The sequence below is a fragment of the Echeneis naucrates genome, chromosome 16 (assembly GCF_900963305.1).
Source record: "Echeneis naucrates chromosome 16, fEcheNa1.1, whole genome shotgun sequence".
Classification (NCBI taxonomy): Eukaryota; Metazoa; Chordata; class Actinopteri; order Carangiformes; family Echeneidae; genus Echeneis; species Echeneis naucrates.
The window spans coordinates 20,494,781-20,519,475 of record NC_042526.1 but is presented as its reverse complement, the minus strand read 5'-3'; the positions used below and the strand labels follow the sequence as shown (position 1 = coordinate 20,519,475).

Here is a 24,695-nt window from a genome sequence, read left to right as displayed (position 1 = left end):
AGAAGTGTAATAAATATGATGCACAATATGATAATTTTACTAACTGGAGCTCTGAACTTCTGCTCTTGTGGTTATTAGTCAACAGAGTTGGTTGATCAGTTTGATTGATCTGTGATACTGAGTCCCTGGTTGTCACTTTAAACAATGTGGTTTCAAACCATGGCAACGTTTGACCTTGGTTCTGTGTTCAGGACACATTGCTTTGCTGGTTGTTTGTGTGTCCAGTGATGATGATTATTTGTTAATGTTGACAAAATGTTGATTTCATCAGTGAGCCGTCTAGTCTTTAAAATGTTCAATGTCATGTTGCTTCATGAAAGATTTAGATTAGAATCACGTCCTTCTGATCATCATGTCACCTCTTCTCTCCAGATTAAACAGTTTGAGCGGCTGGAGCAGGAAGTTAGCAGGCCAATCAACAACGACATGACGAGTTGGGTCCCACCCCCACACCACCCTCTGGTCATGCAGCTGGCCCAGAATGGCTCAGGTGGCCCCTCCTCCTCCATGCTGTGCCATGCTGACAGGCAGCTCCTCCTCTTCTACCAGGAACAATGTGAACAGAATGTTACAACAGTGACCAATGCCATTGATGCGTTCTTCACAGCCATCAACTCCAACCAGCCACCCAAGATCTTCGTAGCACACAGCAAGTTCGTCATCCTCAGTGCTCATAAGCTGGTGTTCATTGGCGACACGCTGTCGCGACAAGCAAAGTCTCCTGAAGTGAGGGCACGGGTGGCACAAAGCAGCAACAGCCTCTGTGAAAAACTCAAAGACATAGTGATCAGCACGAAGACAGCGGCACTTCAATACCCTTCCCCTGGGGCAGCCCGGGATATGATGGAAAGGGTGAGGGAGTTGGCAGGGCACACGCAGCAGTTCAGGATGGTGCTAGGGCAGCTGCTAGTGATGTAGGGGGTAAGGGGGCAGGAGGGAAAAAGTCAGTGACACAATCAGAGATGTTGAAGAAACAAGGAGCATTAAATCCATTGCGCCATGGGCGGCCAACCCTATGCACCCCTACAATATGAGGTAGGACATTTGGAGTACAAAGTGCTGCAAGAAATCCAAAACACCCTTCTGATTCATATGCCTCAACCCCATGAGGTGATACTCCCTCCAATTCTGACATGTAGCATTGGAAACCCTAAATGTCCCTGTGGGTGTGGGATCCAATTGGGAATTGTCTGGACCCACCTGGGATCACAGCCACTGACGTCATGCTCATTCCCTGCTCCCTCTCTACCTCACCTTTCAATGGGACCATTCTTCTCTCATCCCTGACTCCAATGCGCTTTTTACCACAGCTATGTGATCATCAGTGGGCCAGGCCAATGGTTGAAAAATAATCACTGCAAATATTGAAGTGACCAGTTTAGTCAGGAAACAGAAGGAGACTTAAGAACCTCCAGTATATAAATATAAATATATGGCTCTTTTTTGAAGAAAAGATGGAAACATAGTTGTAGTTTTTAGACAATATAAATAATTGTTATTATTATGCTGTACCTTATAATTATGGCTTTGACTCTTCATCGTTGTATATCTATTGTTATGGATGTGTAAATTCCAGATGATATGTTTGACTGTGTTGTAGTACGTCTTTGCTCTTCACCACCCTTTCCAAGAAAACACTGGAGCAAATGTTGACATTACCTGATGACACTGTGTGACAAGTGGTCCACACTGATTTCATACCGCCGCTGGGGAAGGCAACACTGCTGCCTACAGATTATTAAATATGATCACATTGCATCTCAGCTGGTTTTTTGGAAGCTATACATAAGGTGTTTTGTAAGAGGCATGTATCAGAGAACAGGCGTGTAAGTGACATTAAACCTGCTTTTTCTTTTTTTCTCTGACACTAATGTACTGGTTTTATCTAATGTCTCAGATCATCTTAGTATACAGTGAGAAGAAAAAGCATGTTAACCTTTTGGCGTTACCTACTTTCTGCATTAAACGCTCTTGGACAAATGCAATGTACCTAAATAATTATAATATTTCATGTTTTTGCTGAACACATCCATTAAAAACTCACAGTGCTGGTCAAAAAAAAAAAAAAGTAACTGAACCCTTAGGCTAATCACACCACAAAGAGCTAAGTGGAGTTAGGCGTTAGCAAGCGAGAAGTTCAAACAATGAAATAAGATTGGGGCAAGGTAAAGAGCTACTTTGACCTATAAAAACACTCAAACATTTTTAGTTTGCTATTCACAAGAAGAATCTGGTGTGAACCATGCCTCGCAGAAAAGAGATCTCTGAAGACCTATGGTCAAGAATTTTTGACTTTCAAGACTGGAATGGGTAACAAAGTCATTTCAAAGACTTTAGTTATTCACCAGTCTACAGTTTGAAAAGCTAGCTACAGTACACATTTGTTGACACTCTCCGTAGAAATTGACACCTAGCCAAGTTGACACAAAAGGCACGACGCAGAATGCTCAATGAGGTAAACAAGAAACCTAGAGCAACAGCTAAAGACCTGAAGAAGTCACTGCAACTGGTTAACATCTCTATTCATGAGTTTCCTATATGTAAAACATTGAACAGGTATGGTTTCCAAGGCAGGACACCACAGAGGAAGCCACTGCTTTCCAAAAAAAAAAAAATAATAATAATAATAATATATATATACAGTATATATGTGAGTGCACACCTTCAGACACTCCACAACATTACTGGAAGAATGTTTTGTAGACTTAAGAAACAAAGGCTAAATTGTTTGGCAGGAACGCACAGTGCCATATATGGCATAAGAAGATGGCCAAGCTGAAGCAGGAAGGAAGAATGGCCCAAAATTCCTCCTGAGCATTGCACAAGTCTGATCAACAGGTTGGAGAAGCTTGGTTGCAGCCAAAGGAGGTTTGACTAGTTATTTAATCCAAGACTTCACTATTTTTTTCCATCATTACTGTGAATGTTTAATAGATGTGTTCAATAAAGACATAACATTTTATAATTGTGATATCAGGGAAAGCACAAGGCATTAGTGACTGCAAAGTGTCAGTAACCCCACATTATTCTGATCTGGAGCCCTTCTAATAAGAAAAGCTGTAAAATCCAGTAACTCACTTACTGGAGGATGAACTGGTAGATTCTGGTAGTTTCAGGATGCACAAGCAGATGATTAAACATGTACAAGGCAAACCAATAATTTGTTTAATTAGATAGTGACAATATGGGATATAAAAACTACAGAACAAAATAATGAGTCAAAAAGGTTTCAAAGATTTTAGAGGTGATGGAGGGGGAAGAATCTGGGTGGACAGATCATCCTGCCTCAAGTTTCATTAGTACACCAATCAGCCACAACATTAAGTCCCCCTACCAACTCTTGGGTAGGCCCTGCCTCCTGTCCAGCACAATCCAGATACTGGATTAAAGGGACATCAGAAGAATAAAACCCTGAATCTCAGAAAATTTTACAAAGTCATTGACTAAGCACAGAGACACCAACTCTTGACCAGGGCTCCCCCCCTTACTTGGTGACTGCTGTATTAGAATGTGATTCATGCCTAATGCTATCTGATAATTTCATGTAACATTGATTGGTGTCTGTATAATTCATGTCTCTTTTTAGTCTTTTGAATTATTCACAATGTCATATTATTTTTGTAACAAAATGAAAATGAACAAGTGATTATTTGATACCAAAAGTGGCTGAGCTGAGCTCCAGCACACTCTTGTCCAATTTAACCTCTAACACTGTCTCCAACAGCTTGTCTTCCTCTCATGATGCATCCTGGTCCATGTATTACCCAGGTTAGAGACACCAATGACCACACAGGAAACAGAAACCTAAAGGTGCGTTAAAAGTCACTTCACGTCTGCATAGAGACAAGTTAACACTTTCTGTGAAGATGTGACTAATCCATCCATTTATATTTATATTGCTATTGTAGTTCAAAGGCTAAAAATAAAAGGTTCGGAAAACTATATCTGATGTTAGTGTTAATATAAAACTGCCTTACCATTATTATATAGATATGAAATCAAATTCATTCATGTATTATTTTCTCAACCTCAGATTAACAACTGAAAATGTCAAATGCCATAACCCAGCCCATAGGCCATGACAAAAACGGAAAGGGACACAGAGTGCAAATAAATACATGCTACTTATCGTAATACAAGCCAACAAAAATATAGCCTAGGTGCTTATAGGTGCTCCAAACCAATCAGCTCATCCTGTACTTCACTATAAAGACAAGACACACAAACAGACAGGGGTTGCCCCTCACCCCCAATAAAGTTGATGTCCCAAAAGGTTAGGCACTTGAATAGCCACCCATAAATGTCAAATATAATCAATTTAGATTGCTCAAAAGGAATAAACAAAGGAAAAACAAAAAAACACAAAAAAATAAATAAATAAAAAATCATGTACACTTAACATCCTGCCCCTTGTGCTGTTACTCCCCACACCCATGCTCAGCAAGCCCGGTAACTGAGGAAGCAATTAAAGAAAAAAGGCAAAGCAAGAACAGATTAAACAAGCAGTATGGCATAGTGTACAGTAGCTCTATTAACTCAGCGCAAAGGGGCATATGACAGCACATCTGCTATCACATTTTCTGTTCCTTCAGTATGTCTAATGTGAAGATCACAGGCCTGCAAAAACAGACACCATCTCATAAGCCATGATTTGGGCATTGAATAAAGGTCAGAGGATTGTGGTCTGTATAGACAATGAGACGCTCCTCTATATACACCTCAAACTGCTGTAGAGCCTAAATGAGTGCCAGTGCTTCCCTCTCAATCACTAAGTAATTATGTTGGTAGCTATTCAACTTTTTTGAAAAGAACATGACTGGCCTCACCATCCCTTGGTCATCCCCCTGCAGTATAACCGCACCTATTTCCACCTTATCTGTCATCTACCTGGAGGAGCATAAATTCTCAATCAAAGTGTGGAGCTGCTAAAACAGGAGAAGAGCACAAGAGAGATTTTACATTATCAAATGCTTGACATTCAGATGACCAAACCAATGTTTTCTTGGTTGCCTTCAACAATTCGGTCAGAGGAAACACCTCCTTGGAAAACTTTTTACAGAAACTTCTATAGGACACCACTACGCCCAAAAACTGATGAAGTTTCTTTTTTGTTGTAGGCTGCGGGTACTTATCAACCACCATAACCTTGGCCTGGACTGGAGCCACACTGCCTAGCCCCACCACATGGCAAAGATATGCCACTGTTGCTATATCAAACTCACATTTTGCCAGGTTGATGGTGAGCTGCACCACAGCCAGACATTCAAACAGTGCACGGATGCGCTGAAGATGGGAATGCCAAATGCCAATGTAAATTACTAAAGCATCAAGGTAAACAGAGCAGTCCTCCAGACTGGCCACACTTGATTCATCAGCTGGTGGAATGTTGCTGGAGTGTTCCTTAAACAGAATGGCATCACCATATACGAATAAAGCCCAGACAGTGTAGCAAATGCAAATATTTCCTGTGCGCGCTTGAACAATAGCACCTGCCAATATCCTTTGAGCAGATTGAATTTACTGGCAAACTTGACAAACCCTACTTGTTCTATCCATTCATCTATTCACAGCAGCGGAAAGGAATCTGGTTTTTTGACAGCATTTACCTTTCTCAAGTCCATAAAGAACCTTGGCGTTTTATTTGGCTTCAGCACCAAAATGCAAGGAGAGGCCCAACTAGAAAATGACAATACAGTAATGTTATTCTGGAGCATGTAATCAACTTCAGAATCTAGATGTTTAAGCTTTTTGGAAACATGCGATAACGCCACTGTTTAATCAGCTGCGCGTCACCGACATCAATATAATACTATACTATATATACTATAATCCAATTAGTGCGCACAGGGGTATCACCAAACAAACAGGGAAATTTCAAAATCAATGCAGACAACTCACCATACTTGGGCTCAGACAAGTGACACAACATCTTCTCCAAGTTACTGTAAGCATCTTCTTACAGGTCTGTCCTGCGGTCCTTGTGGGCTTCAGTTGGTAAGTGGTCTGCTTAGCGGCTTTGGTAATTTTAGTACACTTTCTCCCTTTCCAATCGTTTTGACAGCACTCTTAGCTGGATGAATGGCAGAGATCATAATATTTTGTCCTTAAAATACAATTGTCTATTATTTGTATTATTTAAGCATTTACTGATCCTGACCACATCCTCTGTGATCTTTTCTGTTGTCAGGACCAGTTTCGTGATCTTTGTAGTGTTTATTTTTAATCGAACCTTTCCCTTTTCTCACTCCAACTATCACATTCAGGGTGCGGGAGTGTGGGAATGAGGACCCAAATGCAGGAGCCACAGACTGAGTTTGAGGTGTGGAAATGAATTTTTAATGATCAATGACTAGAAAAAATTCCTTGGCAGAAATTTCAAGAGTGCCTTGGGAGGCTGTTGCTGGGATGAGTTAATGATTCATTTTCCAGTCTTCAAAAGTGACCCTGATCATATTCTGCTTTGGAGAAATTACTTGTTGTTATATTGTTACTGTAGCGCTACCAGTCTTCAGAAAGGGTTCATATACCACACACTTTTGTATTGTGAGTGTTTGTACAACATATTGAGTTTCCATTTTTGAAAGTCACGTGACAGCGCATTCCCATAACAACCTTCTGCGCTCGCTGGGCTCCACCAATGTGTCCTAATGAAATAAACAAATAATCCACTAGTCCTACTAGTGTTGATCATTCTTTTTTTGGAAGTCCAACAACGAGCCTGAGAAATCTTTGGTTCACAGTTGAAACATTTATTATGGTCACAGGTAAAGTAAGACAGAGTTGGGCTTTAAGTGTCAGTGTTCCCTCAGGATCTCAACCAGTAAGAGCCAAGATATCTGGAAAACGTTCAAATTTATCTTCTTGGGCTGGGCCTGCCCTGTACAGAGGTTGGACTTTGACACAACTGAATATAATTGGTCATTTACCAGGGTCATGGACAGGCCAACCACTGTTCATGCCTTGTTCTTAGAATGCATTAAACAATGTGTATGAGTGTTGTCGTGGGCGTGTATCTACTGCAACAGACCTACTGTAGCTGAATAGATAGAAAAGTTTCATCTTTCTCCTAGTATGCAGACCAGTTCCATAAATGTTATCTTATAATTCTGCACCTTCAAGGGCATACACTGTGTAATATGAGCTCAGTGGACAGGTGCAAAACAGAAACTTAGGTTCATAGAGTATAGAGTAGGGATACATGATGTGTACCGTTGTGTACACATATACTGTACATATACTGTTGTATATGTATGTCATTGTATATTCCAGTAGCAAGCAAGTCTTCATTGCACAGGCATGTGAAAATACTAAAACAATTCTAATGGTAAACCTTCTATATCAGGAGTGTTAACATGGTACTGGGAACAGAACCTCTTTATCAGGAGAGTTCAACCTTCATCACTCGACTTGACTGCAACTCAACAATGAAGACATTATCCTAAAAAGAAAACTATAAGTATAATGCCTCTACGTGTATGCAAGCACTACACGTAAATGTAGTCATGTATTACACATTAGCAGTTATCATGTAAAAAAACAGGGGTTCAGGTATACAAACAGTGGTCTTTGTCTTCTATCTTGGGATGTGCTTCAGTCTCGTCCTCTCTGGGCTCAGAGACTATACGAACCATCTCACCAAAGTGTTGACTAATTTAGCACTATGGCCACACTGCGTTCAAATCTCGACAATGCCGCCCCTCTCAAAAAGAAAGTATTCAATCTGAGGAGGCTGGCTCCCTGGTATAATTACCAAATCCGTGCCTTAAAGCAGACATCAAGGAAATTACAAAGAAACTGGCGTTCCAGTAAGTCAGCAGAGTCTCACAGAGCCTGGAAAGATAGCCTAAAAACATAAAAAAGCTCTCCGCAGTGCTAGAAGTTCATATTACTCAGCACTCATAGAAGAAAACAAGAACAACCCCAGGTTTCTCTTCAGCACTGTAGCCAGGCTGACAGAGAGCCATAGCTTAGTTGAACCGGTGATCCCCTTAGCTCTAAGCAGTGATGATTTTATTAACTATTTTACAGATAAAATTCTCACAATCAGAGAAAGAATTTATCAGCTCTTGCCTACGTTAGATAAACATCCCCTACTGAATACAACAACTCCTGAATCAGCTGTGACGCCTCTTTTACATCTAGAATCATTATCATTATCACCTCTGAATCTCTCAGAGCTAGCTTCTATAGTTTCATCATCCAGACAGTCAACCTGTCTATTAGACCCAGTACCAACTAGCCTCTTTAAAGAGATCTTTTTTTTTAATTGAGCTGTTCATTCTAGATTTGATTAATCTGACTTTATTTCTGGGTTATGTACCTCAGGCACTTAAGACCGCGGTCATCAAACCCCAGGTTAAAAAGCCTAATCTTGATCTAGATGTTTTGGCAAACTATAGACTCATATCGAACCTTCCCTTTATTTCTAAAATCATTGAGAAAGCTGTAGCAAAACAACTGCATGAGCATCTGGATGGGAACAGTTTGTTTGAAGAGTTTCAGTCAGGATTTAGAGCCCATCATAGCACAGAAACAGCACTGGTTAAAGTCTCCAATGACATTCTAATGGCCTCAGACAATGGATCAGCCTCCATACTTCTCCTTCTAGATCTCAGTGCTGCATTCGACACCATAGATCATAATATTTTACTACCTGGAATATGAAATTGGAATTAAAGGAACTGCACTAAAGTGGTTCAAATCCTACTTATAAGATAGACATCAGTTTGTTCATGTTAACAACAGCTCCTCCTCATGTACTGAAGTCAGTCATGGAGTCCCGCAGGGTTTGGTACTTGGACCAATCCTCTTACTCTTTATCTGCTTCCTCTAGGCAACATTATCAGGAAACACAGCATCAACTTCCACTGCTATGCAGACGATACTCAGCTGTACCTATCAATGAAGCCAAATGAAGTCACTCAGACAGTCAGACTGCAGGCATTTCTTGAAGACAAGTCTGGATGACTGGAAATTTTTTACTTCTCAACTCTGACAAAACAGAAGTTATTCTACTCGGCCCTAAGCACCTCAGAAAAATACTATCTAATCATCTCATCAGTCTGGACGGCATCACTTTGGCTTCCAGCTCCATTGTAAGAAACCTTGGAGTAATTTTTGACCAGGACATGTCCTTTGTCCTTCACATAAAACAAGTTAGTCGGGCAGCTTTCTTCCACCTGAGAAACATTAGGAAAATCAGAAACATTCTTTCTCAGGATGATGCAGAAAAACTAGTCCATGCATTTGTAACTTCTAGGCTGGACTGCTGGAACTCATTGCTATCTGGATGTCCAAACAAAGCTCTAAAAGCCCTACAGTTGATTCAGAACGCTGCTGCACGAATATTAACAGGAACTAGGAAAAGAGATCATACCTCTCCTGTGTTAGCGGCTCCTCATTGGCTGCCAGTAAAATATAGAGTAGAATTCAAAATCCTTCTTTTAACATATAAAGCTCTTAATAGCCAAGCTCCATCATATCTCAGAGAGCTCATAGTTCCTTACTGTCCTAGCAGGCCACTCCGCTCTCTAGATGGAGGTTTACTTGTGGTTCCTAGAGTCTCCAAGAGTAAATCTGGAGGCAGATCGTTCAGTTATCAGGCTCCTCTTGCAGTGTCAACTTCCAGTGTCAGTCCGTGGGATGGACTCTTTCGCAGTTTTGAAGACCAGGCTTAAAACCTTTCTGTATGACAGAGTTTATAGTAAAAGTTCATCTACTCTTTAGCTATACTGTTATAGGCCTAGGCCTAGGCTGCTGGGGGAAGCACTGAGCATCCCCTTCCCCCTCCCAGTTCTAACCATGTGTACTGCATTCACTAACCATGTTTTCCCAAAGTCCTTGTCTCTATCAGTCCCTCTTCTGTATCTCCCTGTCCTCATCCTACATGTCGTGACTCATTGCCATCCAATGTTCCTACAACGTCTGCTGCTCCCTTATCCTCATGAATTCCATACAGCATAATTTCTATGAACTTCATGCAGCATCATGTTCTTGCCTACACCTGTTTTGAATATCCCCTCCTCTTGCTCTCATTCTCTCCCTACCCCATCCAACTTTGCCCCCCGTGCCACCCTCTCTCAACCCAACTGGTTGAGGCAGGTGGCCACCCCCCCCCCCAAGCCTGGTTCTGCCTGAGGTTTCTGCCTCTTCGAGGAAGTTTTTCCTTGCTGCTGACACCAAGTGCTTGCTCATTGGGGATTTGTTGGGTCTCTTTAAATCATTTTATAAAGAGTTTTTTCTAGATCTGCTCTATATGTAAAGTGTCTTAATGTAACTTTGTTATGATTTAGTGCTATACAAATAAATCAGATTTGATTAATGACAGTTCGTCCAACAGAATTTAGCTTACTGTTACTTGATCACCCATAAATATAGCTGAATTACATCTTTTAATTTAACAATAATAAAGCTGGTAATGTGTCCTCTCCCATGCTTATGTTTTCCTATGTTGTCCTTAACTAATATGTTTTTATTTGTGCAGGCCACCATTGCCTTGATGAGATTTGACGGTTTTTTCAGATTCTATGCCGAGAAAATCATTAGAAAGATCATTAAGTGATTCAATGCTGGATCAGTCAAGAAGCTTTGACTGTTACATTTGTTACTGCCCTATAGGCTATTTCCATTTACAGTTGCTTTATTGCTCAACTTTATGTTTTTTTCTTCGACAATTTTATAGATCAAGATTTGATATGAAGGGCAATGTGGCAAGTTTTTAAAATGTAACACATTGGTAAAGTTTAAAAGAACCACTGGTCCATGCCAGACACCAGCTGGTTCTGATTAAGAAGACCTGCTTAAATAATACAATTAATAGACAATTGTATTTTATGGACAAAAGATTACGATCTCTGATATTTATCCAGCTAAGAGTGCTGCCAAAACGGGCAGAAAAGGGAGAAGGTGTATTAAAATGACAAAAGCCACTTCATAGGTGACTTCCTAACTGATCCAGACCACAAGGACCATAGGACAGATGAGTGACGAGCTGGTCAGGGCCAGCATCTTTAGCGCTCCTGGTGGTAGGAACCACTGGTCTATGCCAGAGACCATGGTCTCAGGACAGACCACAGAATGGGCTACAACCCCTGCTGCCATTTCAACAATCTGCAAAAACTATCAGGGATTGGGTTTTATTTGTTGGTCACATCCTGTTTTATTTTGAAAGTTTTGTCTCCCCTTTGTGTTATCACGTTAGGAGTCCACCCCCCGGACCGATGCTGGTTCAGACCCAAATCCTCGGCATGTCTTCAAGACATGCCTACAGTCTGACTGACTTCATTTGGCTTCGTTGATAAATACAGCTGAGTGTCGTCTGCATAACAGTGTAAGTTGATGCTGTGTTTCCTGATAATGTTGCCTAGGGCAGGGGTCGGCAACCCGCAGCTCTGGAGCTGCATATTGCTCTTCCAGTCCTCTGGCTGTGGTGGAAAATAAATAATTCATATTTTATTTTTATTATTATTGACTGATTGATTTATTATTATTTTAGTATGCTATTTTTTATGTAATTCTAAATGTAAAGATTATGGTGGTCTTGTATTATTAAAATGAAAGATGTTTATTTTTATTATTATTATTTTATAGTTAAAATTTTTGGCGCCCAAAATTTACGTCGACAACCACCGATGTGCGACAACTGACAACAAGGTTGATGGCTGACTGCTTGCTTGCTTACATGCGATGGTGGCGATAAAAGGATGAGGGCTCACAGAAGCAGATAGCAGTTTTGGTTTGGCGCAGGTGGATCATTTCAGTTCTGCTCTTTATTTCAAAAATACGAGAAGGACTCAAATAGACCAAATATAACCCATTGTCTTTTTTTCAGAGTTCAAAATGTTTTGTTTTTTTTTGGCGCCTGCAAAAATAAAATGTCACTTTCTTTGTTGCATTTATTTGGTTTCATAAATGCAATAAATGTAAGCTTAAAGACAATAAATTATATATGGAATGATATCTTCATTTTAGATATCAAAATATTGCAGGGAGTTTTGTGGCTCCCAGTGATCTCTTTTCTGTGGGAAATTGGTCTGTTGTGCCTTGGATTGTGTATAGTGTTGCCTCTTATCAAATCTTATCAAAAGGAATGCTCTTTATTGCGGATTGACTTAAGAACAATTACTGAAGGAAGGAGTGTAACAATGGCTTAATTTATGGGGGGTTTTATTAATTAAGAAGGGGTAAATAAAAATGTGCTCATTATATACAGGTGCAAATCAAAGCATAAACTAGGTGAAACAGGTGAGCTTGGATATGTAAATGGCATGGCATGATATAACGATGATAATTAAGTGGCTGGTGATTCTTGAGGATTTGGGTGAATGAATGGCAGATCGTTTATCAAAATACAAGGGGGAGTCTGTCTGAGGAAGGAGAGCTCTAAAACTAAAATGTTATTCACTGTTGTCTGTTAGCAATGCCTCGCACCACTCATAACAACCCGCTGGGGAAGCCGATAAATGCCACCTTACTTGGTAGACGACTCAAATGGTCACGCAAAGAGCAGATGTCCGACGAGAGCGGCCTCTTTCCTGATGAAAACAGACTGGAGCCGCGTGCGGCACAAGCGGCCCTGGTTACCACGGCAACTTGAAATGCTTGAGGCAGAGTGCCATGCAGCCAAACTTGTTCCGGTCTCCAACACCTTCAGCTTCAACTTGTAGTTTAGCGGCTAAATTCTGACTTCTGAGTTTCTTTTTCTGTTGTGGTTGTTGTTGCTTCATCAGATCTCCTTGGGAAGCTCTCCTCTCCAAAACTTCCCCAGAACTCCACCAAGAGTCCAAAAAAATTTTATTTTGACTAGTTTTATTTGGAGGCTGACCCATGAGTGTGGTCTGGTTGTCAGCGCAAATTTGGTCCAATTGAATTTATCCCTTAAGCTTCAGGACATAGCAAGGGCGGATTTTAACTATGCCTTTCATTCACCCAATTTTGAAGTTATATGCAAAATAAGGATAAATGTATCGTTTGATCAGTACAGTTTTCTCTGCTTGTTGTGGTTACTTCGGTGGACATGGTTTTATCTGATTCACTGTAAAACACAATTAAATGGTTATTAGGCAATCACGACATCACAGAGCACACAAACAAATGAACTAAAAAAAGATCATGATCATTTCATGCATATGCTGACTGGCTGTGGAAAATCAGAGACGTGGCTATGGACAGTGTATGAAGTGTCCTTATTTTTCTCTTTCTCAGACATTTATGAGCGGAATTCAAGTACGTAGGTTATGGTGTGGTGGCAACACGCCATTGGTTCCGATGGCTCGCCATCAGGTGGTGCTGTGGCTGCGTGATTGGAGTAGTTCATTATTCTGTGTAAATCCTATCTCTTCCAAATTAGCTCGTAGAAAAACGGTTCGAACAGCTACAAAGTCCTCTTTTTGCAGTGAAGTCGGTTTGGCATCTTTGCAGTTTCTTACTTGATCAGAGTATCCTATTTCTTATTGTGAATTTCTTGTGTCAATATGAGTATGGATGCATTCCAGAGCAGCAATTTGTGTTCACTGCCTGATAACTTTATCAGGTCAGCCTCAGTGGAGGGTCAGAGAAGGGGTACCTCTCTTCAGGGTGAGGCAGGCTCGTGCTGATTTGTGGCACTGACTGCAATCTAATGTCTTGGGAAAGCAGGGTCTCGAGATGCCAGGTTCAGATAAGGGTCCAGGACGGCACTTAACAGAGACCTGAGAAATCTCTGTTGGAGGCAATAGTCTCTTAGAGGTTTGAGGGATGTGGGGGATTGGAATCTCCGACCTCCCTTTCTTCGGAACTCACAACAGGTCCAATGGCTCTTTGAGTGTTTAAAGTTGCCAAACCAGGCTAAGGTGAAGCAGATAATGAGTGCAGAGGATTGGTCCAAGTATTCATAGAAAAGCTAACAGGTTGATTGACATCCACAACTGAAACTGTAGTAATAGCCACAGGGGACAGGAAGGCTTCAGGCTGTTCACTTATTCAGCCATTCATTCATCTTCTACCGTACCTGTTTTTCTGGGTTGCACGGGCGGGACCCACCCTGGACAGGTCACCAGTCCATTGCAGAGCCAACACAAAGAGAAGGACAGGCGAACAACCACTCACACTCACACTTAGACCTATGGACAATTTAGACAATTTAGTCACCAATCAACCTAAACAGGCATGTCTTTGGACTGTGGGATCAAACCCACACTAGCACAGGGAGAACATGCAAACTCAACACAGAAAGGCTCAGGGCCCAGGAATTGAACCATGACTGTCTACCTGTAAGGCGATAGTGCTAACCACTATGCCGCTGTGCTGACCTCTGTTCACTTATCAGCTCACTTTATGTCAGAGCAGTAGACAGAACCACCAGTGACAGACATTCAGACTGGTTATAGGTTGTTAAAAAGATGACACTGTGACAACAAAATTGCCAACAATAGATGATGACATGTACCAGTTCAGCCTGTAGACTCTTCCATCACCAACACGCTGTAAAGCTTAATTTTCTCTTCAGCCTGTTCCTTAGGACGAGGCACATACACTGCCTGTATGGACCGGAGGAGTTGTCATAGCACCAGAAAACTCAAATACGGAGGTGTGGACATTATATAATGTCTTCTTTTTTTGATTATTTTTAAAACAAGACACTTTAGACATTTAAGTTTTAGACTGTGGTTTAATTGTGAGGCAGTTTTCAGATAAAATGTGTGATGTGTCTTTAGGTGTACATGGTAACAGCTACCAGGTAGGTAGGCTACCAGGGGATGGTGTTGCCCTGCCAGTCTATCAGCATCCCACTGTGTTTGTTTCTGAGCGATGACATCACAATGAGCATACCCAGTACACTGTCCTCAGGGGTCAGAGGAGCCTGAAGGAGACAGACAGCAGCAAAACATTGGTGCTCAGGTACACAACAGAGCAGACACTTTATCCTTATTAGAGAAAACAACATGACTACAGCCTTCAGACCAACACGCCAGCATCTGTATGTTTTATTCACTGGGATATCACTACCCACACACGCACCTGTTGTCCACCCATCTCAGTGCGCACCCAGCCAGGGTGGATGGCTGTCACCAGTATGTTGTGCCTGCTGAAGTCCTCAGCTTGACAGCGTGTCAGCATGTTCAGTGCTGCCTAAAGAACAAAATACAGTATAGTATATATAAATACATACAGTCGGAAAATATCTGATCATGCTTTGAGGGGCTTCTGTGAGTCCTTTCGCTTCCTTTTTGAGAGCTTTTATTGTACTGGACTATCTGAGGCTTTTGGAGGTGGCATAGTTTTTTTAAACAACCTACTGAGTTAATATAAAATAACCTGACAATGTTTTTTTCAAAGATGATTCTGTTCTGCATCCACTGTCATCTCACTTCATCTATTAAACCATTGAAAGAAAAGATTGAAAATGAGGATTTATTTCCTCATGCAGGAGGAGCAGAATCCATCAGAATAATTACACATTATTCAGGTCTAACTATGATATGACTCCAGTCTTCACTGTCCTTCACTGACAAAAAGGCAGAGTAAGACAATGCTCATAGGGAGACAGGAAGTGCAATTGAGAAGTAATTAGCTGATTTCGTATTGTGCATCCCAAACTAGGTCACTTGTTTGTACCTTGCTGATCCTGTAAGGATACATCGGCGCTGCAGCAAAGGTCTCTGGACATTTTTCAATGGATGAAATGACAGAGGAGATGTTGATGATGGCTGACCTCCTGCAGGACATCCCATTGCCTGACACACAGAGAAAAGGCTGGTTTGATGGTAAGATAAAAAGATTTGATTAAAATGAAACTATAAGCTATATAAATAAATCTGATTTGATTTGATTTGACTAACCAGAGTACAGTGCTCTGCTTGATTTTTTACCGCCGGGCTACTTTTATTTTAACTCTCCGCGGCCATCGGTCTATGAAGGAGGAATGGCAACTGTTTTAAAAATGTAAGCAATGCGCTGTGTCACCCTCATTCTCCAGCTTTGAAGTCACTTTATTTTAGGTGGGTTCCTCTGATCCGCTATAGCTATAGCTAGTCAGCTATAGACCTCCCAAATTAAATAAGGACTTTGTCAATGACTTTTCGGATTTTCTGGCTGGAATGATGTCACAGTATGACTGTGTCCTCCTGTCACACCGTGGTGAGGTTGTCTCGTCTTGGTTTTATTTTGTCTTGTCATTTCCTGTTTTAAGCCTCGTTAAGCCTTATTGACTCCTTTGCGCAGAGGCCCTTTTTGGCAATTTTTGCCTGTTTTGGTATCACTGCAAATAAAGCTTTATAACTTCAGATGTACTAATCCCAGAACTATGGCTGATAGTTTAAATGAAAGAAGACATTTGTACCTTTACATCCATTGAATTGAAATATTGAATTGAGTCATTCCCTAAAACATAGGGCCATTGAAAAAACTATATTTTTTGAAAAATAGAAAAATTTTTTGTGAAAACAGTGATATCTCAAAATTTTCACTATGAAACAGTTTGAATTTTACATATATGGTTCACACACTCCCTGTCCACAAGTGTACCAATTTTAGGTTGATTGCTAAAAACTCTATAGTTCCTCATTAGTTTTACCTAACAGTGCTCCTTGGTGATCTCCAGTGTGCCAAACCTATCCAAAATGGTCCATTTTGGCTAAAATTCACACTGCAAGATTTCAGTGATATACACATTTTTTTAACTGATAACTTTTTGGGGCCAATCACAGACATGTCTGCTTTTAGGAACACCAGTTACAAAAGTAAAATTTCATTTGAAAATTGCATTTATTGGGCTGAATCCAAAACCTATACAAACACGAATTTGACCTATTTCTGCCTGTTTTATGTTGTTATTTTGAAGCTTTATGACTCCAGACGTAAACACACGACTATCAAGGATGGCTGAAATAAACAAAGACCTTCGAAAAATGAAGTTATGAAATTTACTGTACTGTCTTATTATAAATTTCATAATTACATTAAAACTTGGGGCGGTAAAAACATACTTTTAGTCGAAATGTCCATTGTTACTTGTTGACACGGAGCGGAGAGTAAACAAATGGACCAGCTGGCTGCAGATGGCCGTCGTCGACGTCGCCGTCCTTTTCGTCCTTACTGTACAACATTTGCACCAGCTCCGTCGGTGTAATGGCCATATTCTCCATGTTGGTGTAAACAAGAGTAACAGTAACAACAGTAACAAAAACGACGGTAAAATCCGAGTAAACACCGAGTTAAAGGGACATCCGGTGCGTCACCGGTTGCGTCACCGGGTGCGTCACGGCGTGAGTGCGTCACTGCCTGTTTGTCCCGTGCGACTCTGGCCCCGTCACGCCGCCCTTATTTGGGGGGAAGAACGGCCCAATCAGGGATTGTTATACGTCTGCGGAAACCTCAGGGCCTCTGCTATTGGAGGAAAATATTGTTTTCATCGTGACTTTGATTGACAGGAGACGCTGCCTGCGCGTAGTAGATGCGCAGTTTGACAGACCTTTAAATTTGCGTTAGCCCAGAGGGGAAAAAAGACAAAATGTCCGATTAACGGGACACGATGGATAAAATTGTGGTTTTATTCAGTGTTTTAGTCGGTGTTTGATCGAAGAATATTCGTATTTCACAGAGACAGAAAACTACATGCGACTTTTTTTGTTTTTGGTGAGCAGGCTTGTTCAAACCTTTATCGGGAAATAAACTCAATTCCTGCACTTTGGTGTTGTTTCTATGACAGTGATTTTCTGGAGGTGAAAGAAACAGGGTAAAGATAGTACACATATGTTTACAGTCCCTTTGTTGTTGATGTGATGCCGCTTGTTGTCTTGCCGTTGTCTCCGACTGTCCGAGACATTTTCAGTAAAAATTCTTGTGCATGCAGCTGGAAGTGTGTTAAAAACGACTGCGGTGAAATTTTCATTAAACCCTGCATACTGTCGCTGCATGAAGGACGACTTTCATATGTTTATTAATTTGGGACGCCGACGTCCCAACCACTAGGGGGGACTGCACGAAGAGGTTGAGAGAGTGTGTGTGTCCCAGTCCCATGAGCATGGTCATACGTTAGATCTAGTTCTCTCCCACGGGTTGTCTGTGTCTAACCTGGAGGTCTGGGACAATGTACTTTCTGATCATATGCCTGTGCTGTTTGAAGTTGTCTTCTCCTGTACTGCAGTTAAATCTGGCACTCTTGCTCAGCGCCATCGGATTTTTAATTATTTCACTGCCAGTCAGTGCACTGCTTCATTTGACCAGCTCTGCGTTCCCCCTGACTCAATGTCTGCTGACACGGAAAAGCTCAGTTCCTGGTTTCACTCCTCCTTTCAAACCATATTGGACTCTGTGGCTCCATTTTAAAAAGCATGCAGCCTAAAATGAAACCCGTGCCCTGGTTGACTGACAGAATTCATGCAACCAGACAGGAGTCCCACAAAGCTGAATGCAGGTGGAAGAAGGACAAACAGGTTTCATTTTAAATCTTAAAGGACTGTTTGCAGTGCTACCAGAACACTGTTAAAGAGGCAAAAAGAGAATACCTGTCAGATATTATTGTATCTAATCGTCACAACTCTGTGTTATTTAAAACCATTGACGCTGTCCTAAATTCCCCTCAGTCTATGTGTTTGGAAGCATCACCTGAATTGTGCAATAACTTCCTTCAATTTTTTATTGACAAAGATGTTACCACAAGGACTCTCATCCCAGCTCCTGCCTCTGACCCCTCTGATCCAGTCCCTTGTCAAGCTGTGTTTGAAATGTTTGATCCTGTGACTTTGTTGCCATCAGGTTCCCCTTGTGATGCTGTCCCTCCTCACTTCTTGAAGGAGATTTTCTCTTGTATAGGAAAATCAGTTCTTGCCATCATTAACAGCAGCTTATCTTCTGGTGTTGTCCCTGCAAGTTTCAAACATGCAGTAGTGCAACCTCTGCTTAAAACACCCGGTCTTGAGCACACTGTGTTAGCTAATTTTAGGCCCATCTCCAAGCTGCCATTTATCTCAAAAATCTTAAAGAAAATTGTTCATACCCAGCTTTAGTCATATCAGGATAAGCATGGTATTGGAGGTCTTTCAGTCTGGTTTTAAAACCCTGCACAGCACAAAGTCAGTTTTAATAAGTTTTAATAAGGGTTAATAAGGGTTCCTCTTAATAAGGGTTTTTAATGACATCCTCCTGGCAAATGATTCTGGGGATTATGTAATTCTTGTCCTCCTGGACCACAATATTTTAGTAGCTCGGTTGCAGTACCTTGTGGGCATTTGTGGTAGTGCTTTGGAGTGGCTGACAGAACTATGTGTGTAAGCCTTGCCGGTTCTGAGTCCCACCCTGCTCCTCTGTCTTATGGGGTTCCACTGGGCTCAGTCCTAGGGCCCTTGCTGTTCTCTCTATATTTACATCCTCTGGGTTCCATTGTTCGAAAGCATGGCATCTCTTTCCATTTTTATGCTGATGGCAGCCAAATATATGTGCCACTGAAAAAGAAAGATGCCTTTTCTTCAAAACCACTTTTAGCATGCCTTGATGACATTAAAGCCTGGATGGCTTTACATTTTTTAAACTTCAATGAGAGGAAAACAGAAGTGATGGTGTTTGGTCCCAATGGTTCTTGTGATCCTCCCCCTGTTTATTTTGGTTCCCTGGCATTGTATGTGACGCCAACAATTTCTAACCTGAGTTTCAAGATAGACGGTAATTTTAAAGTAGAAAATTCCAAAATTTTGAAGTGCCACGGGGCTCGTCGCGCAAACCACTTGATTCAATCGTTTGACAGATATGACTTTGACCTGGATGAATGAGAATATGCACAGGATGAGAGTGAACAAATTAGTCTGCTGAACGGACTAGTATATTTAGTAGGGCCCTCCTAGCTCCTCCTAGCTGTAACTATCAGTGTTGCCAGCTCCTCGGTAAGGAAAGTCAATCAATCAATGCATTTGCATAATGTTATTCTTTTCTTATTTTTTCATGCTTCTCCCAAAAATTATTTGTCTCCTTTGTACGGTTTGGCCATGAGCTCGAGTTTAAAATGAAAATGATGGTTACTTTTTCAGGCTTCTCTCACTCTAGTTAACAAGCAGCTCCACTCTAACTTTGAGGAAAAAGTGATTTGGACTGCACCTTCGAGAGCTTGTGGTTTGAAAAGTTTTTCAAACTTTTTATGAGAAAACGGTTTGGTGTTTTGGGAAAAGCACAAGTTTTCCTCCGTTTTCAAGTTTCAATGGCATTTCTACTTGCAGGTATTAGAGAGCTAGGTGACTGAGAAAACTGACTGAGTTCCAATTCATTTCCTATGGAAAATTTTGGGAGCTTTGTTGGGAATAACTTTGGGAAAAATGGAAATTGCAACACAAAAAGACTTAGCACACTATTCCTGATCGATCCGCACGTTTTGATATATATGTTGTTGGCCTTCTCTCAACGCTGTGGGCTGCATAAATTGCAGAAAAAGTGATGGAATAATAATAATAAGTATGAAGAAGATTAAGTAGTGCCTCGTGCCTCTTATAAAGCACGAGGCACTAAACTAGACCAACAAATCAGCGCAGTTTAAGTCCAGCTTTTTCCAACTTAGGCAGCTGGCAAAGGTGAAGCCACTTCTTGCACGATAGCACTTTGAGACTGTAATTCATGCCTTCATCGCATCCCGGATGGATTACTGTAGCGCACTTTATTATGGTGTCAGTTAGTCTTCCCTTACACGTCTCTAGTTGGTCCAGAATGCGGCAGCTCATCTTTTGACCGGAACGTGTAAGAGGGAGCACATCACTCCCATGCTGGCCTCCCTCCACTGGCTGCCTGTGCATTTTAGAGTTCTTTTTAAGATTATTTTATTTGTTTTTAAATCCTTAGATGGTCTGGCCCCACCTTACCTCTCTGAGCTGCTTCACCCCTATGCTCCTGCTTGGGGCCTCAGGTCAGCTGACCAGCTGCTCCTGGGGTTACCAAGGTCTAAGCGGAAGCTCAGAAGAGATAGAGCTTTTTCTGTTGCTGCTCCCTCTTTGTGGAATGACTTACCTCTCCACATTAGACAAGCCCCCTCACTGCCGATTTTTAAAACCTGTCTAAAAACCCACTTTTATTCCTTGGCTTTTGACCCAGCATGAGACCGTATTTCTTCTATTGCTTTTATTGTTTATCTTGTTCCAGATGCTTTGGCTAATTATAGACCCATTATTAACCAAGCCAACTTGCAACTGAACATCTGCATAAGAATGGCTTGTTTTATGAGTTTCTGTAAGGTTTAAGAGTGCATCTAATCCCTGGCAGGCTGGTGCTGGGAGGGGGTGTGCTGACAGTGCCCTTCGACGTCTGGCTGGTTCGTGGTAGCTGTGCTGCACTTGGGGCGGGGTCCTGGTGGCAGGCCTACTGATTTCAAAACCAGTTATATAAAATCTCTGTGGTCATTACACTGCCAGAGGAGCAGTATTTCTTGAATAACTTTGTTCACTAAATGAATCAACCTGTAGAGTCATGTGTGCTGGTACATGTACCACTTTTTTTTACCACCCACGACACCTCCAGGAGGCTAAACAGTGATCACTGGCATCCCAGAGTCACTCCCCTAATGCCAGCCATCACCGCTCCTCACACAAAGACAACTATCTCAAGCAGCACTACTGTCAACTATTCTGACCTCTCACCAACTGCACCAGTGAAAGCGGGGTGGGGATACAGACTCTGGTTCGGGTACGGGACATGAAAGTATAGAGGGTGCAGGAGGTGGAGGATAAGCTACACTAGCAGAATCAGCAAACAAACTCACCTGGACAGTTCTATAATCAAACCAAATCAAACCAATACACGCCAACTCACCTGGACAAACCGCCTGGTCTCAAAGAGGCTCGAACAGGCCACACCCTCCACTTAAATACACTTCCTCTTCCTGGATTTCTTCCTCTGCTTCTCCCTAGAGTCTGTCTATCTTAAGAGCTCCCCCTGCTGGGCCCCCAGCTACTATTACTTCTTCTAATCCAAATCCACTGACTGAATCTTACTGCCTCATCCGACATTTCTTTGAGTATTTTCCTCACCCTCTGTCCCCTCCTAACTCCCTCAACAAAGCAACAACAGATCTGGCTACAAACCCTCTACATCCTACTTCCACTGGACAAATCCTAACCTTCCACCCTCGTTGCTCAGCATCCTTACCTAGATCTGCATACCTGAGCTTTTTCCTTTCATATGCTTCTTCAACTGAATCCTCCCACAGCACAGTCAGCTCTATGAAATATACTGTCTTTCTACTCCTAGACCACAAAGGCCTTAGCTTTGTACAGGCTATTTCCTGGGGAACAACAAGCTTTCCTCCTAAATCTACCTGTATCTCCCAGTCACTGGCATCCTCTAAGCGGCCTTGCCTCCTTGTTATCTTATTAACTTTCCCTCCTTCTTGAACAAACTGAATTGCAACTCTCTTTGCCTTAGACCTTCCTAAATTTGCCTGCCTCCGTATATCTTCAATGCCTGCAGCTAAGCTTTTTAAAACCTGGTTATGTCGCCACGTATACCTTCCTTGTGACAGACTAACCTTACAACCTGACAAGATGTGCTTTAGAGTTGCAGTACCTGATGACAATGAACATCGCGGGTCTCCATTTACCCAGAATTTTAGGTTCTGGGGAGTTGGCATATGTTGCCCCAATCAAAAATCTAATACTACTTTCCTCCATACTCCACGACTCTTTCCAACTAAGCTTTTTCCCTGCTTAGACTGAGCCACTGCCCTTGCATTCCTTAATATTTCTTCCTGTCTATGAACCTGTTCTAATCAACACCGGTTTGCCTGGGCCAAGCCCCAAGCCTCCCCGGCCTATCTGTCCATTACCCACAATCTCCGTATACTAAGATTGGCTTTCGCTTCCTGCGATGCCACTCTTGGATTCCATTTTCTCCCCTTGGTTGGGTTTGGAACCACCTTACTAACTGCCACATCTTTACTCCCAGATAACAGGAGCTCTGTCCTAACATTTAATACACATTTAATCTACACTACATTTAATCTCCTCCACTAGACTAGATACTGGGAGCTAAAGTATGTCTTTCCCATGCAGTGCCACAGTGCTTAAACATCTCGGAACACCAAGCCACTTCCTAATGTAAAAGCTTACTAGTCTTTCCATTTACTCTGCAGCAGATATTGGAATCTCATATAGATACAGCCATACAGTGGCCACAACAACTAATAGGAAAGGAACAAAGACTTTCAAAAAACAACCCATAACTTAACATCAGCCTTTTAAATAGATTACCTTTTTCACAAGTTTGAAGTTTCAAACGGAACTAAGACTTCGTACATTCTTCTGAAGAAGACTGAAGAAGACTTCTTCTGAAAACTACTAACAACTATCTTTTAATAAAATAATTTTACTAGCTCTTTTGATAACAGTACAACATCTTTCAGCTCAACAATTACAGTCTCTGTACCACCACATCAAAATATAGACAGTATGCGCTGCATTTCCAATAGTCTCCTGTCCAGTGTGTCCCAAGCTTTAAGAAATTCCAACTCTTAAATGCATCTTCACTTGGACTATCCCAGCAGGCAGGCAATGAGTACATAAGTGGAGAGGATGATGGCGGTGTTATGGATTTGTCTAATTAGCTGTGGAACAACCATTGTCAAGGTCAACTTGCCCTGGTCTTGTTACTTTAACCTCTTAGCTCAGTCCCCCTAGTGGTTGGGACGCCAGCATCCCAAACTAATAAACATATGAAAGGCGTCCTTTATACAGTGAAAGTAGGTAGGGTTTAATGAAAATTTAAAAGCAGACATTTTTAACATACTTTCAGCTACATGCACAAACATTTTGACATTTCTGGGTGCTCCAGTTTTATCATAGTTACTGAAAATGTGTCGGACAGTAGGAGACGACGGCAAGACAACAAGCGGCATCACGTCAACAACAAAGGGACTGTAAACATATGTGTACTATCTTTACCCTGTTTCTTTCACCTCCAAAAAATTGTATACTGTCATAGAAACAACACCAAAGTGCAAAAATTTTGTTTATTCCCCTGTAAAGGATTCAGCAAGCCTGCTCACCAAAAACATCAAAAATTGCACGTTGTTTTCTATCGCCGTGAAATATGAATACTCTTCGATCAAACCCCGACTAAACATTGAATGAAACCACAAGCTTGGCCTCATTTTAAAGCCAAAGATGTGCCCAACAATAATCCATGGTTCAATTTTATCCATCGTGTCCAGTTAATCGGACATGTTGTCTTTTTTCCACTCTGTATTAATGCTAATTTAAAGGTCCGTCAGGCTGCGCATCTACTAAGTAGACGCTGCATCTCCTGTCAATCAAATTGATGATGAAAATAAACTTTCCCTCCAATAGCAGAGGCCCTTTCCTCTGACGTATAACAATCCCTGATTGGGCCGTTTTACCCCCCAAATAAGGGCTGCGTAACGGGACCAGAGCCGCACGGGACATGCACGCGATGACGCACACAGTGACACACCCAGATGGCCTGGATGTCCCTTTAACTCAGTGTTTAATCGGATTTTACTGTCGTTTTTGTTACTGTTGTGGAGAAGTTTGACACTTTTTTGCACCAACATGGAGAATATGGTGTTTACACCGACGGAGGTGCTGTAAATGTACAGTGAGGACGAAAAGGACGGCAGTGGCATCGACGGCCACCTGCAGCCAGCTGGTCCCTTTGTTGGCTCTCCTCTCCGTGTCAACAAGTCAGCAATGGACATTTTGACTAAACGTGTGTTTTTACCGGCCCAAGTT

At 41.7% G+C, this 24,695-nt stretch overlaps 2 protein-coding genes across 3 annotated transcripts in view; one reads left to right on the top strand and one right to left on the bottom strand.

Moving 5' to 3' along the window:
* The window catches only part of bcar1 (BCAR1 scaffold protein, Cas family member), a 93,419-nt gene extending 90,769 nt beyond the window's left edge, over positions 1 to 2,650 (top strand). For both annotated transcript variants that reach the window (XM_029523295.1, XM_029523294.1), the window contains exon 8: positions 373 to 2,650. In XM_029523295.1, the coding sequence (XP_029379155.1) occupies positions 373 to 918 (546 nt within the window). In that variant the 3' untranslated portion in view covers positions 919 to 2,650. The remainder of the gene's footprint in view (positions 1 to 372) is intronic.
* An 11,983-nt stretch (positions 2,651 to 14,633) lies between these two features.
* Positions 14,634 to 24,695, bottom strand: part of LOC115056670 (C-factor-like) — a 33,474-nt gene continuing 23,412 nt past the window's right edge. The window contains exons 5-7 of the mRNA XM_029523313.1: positions 15,595 to 15,713; positions 14,998 to 15,108; positions 14,634 to 14,839 (exon numbers count right to left, since the gene is read on the bottom strand). Of these exons, the coding sequence (XP_029379173.1) occupies positions 14,726 to 14,839; positions 14,998 to 15,108; positions 15,595 to 15,713 (344 nt within the window). The 3' untranslated portion in view covers positions 14,634 to 14,725. The remainder of the gene's footprint in view (positions 14,840 to 14,997; positions 15,109 to 15,594; positions 15,714 to 24,695) is intronic.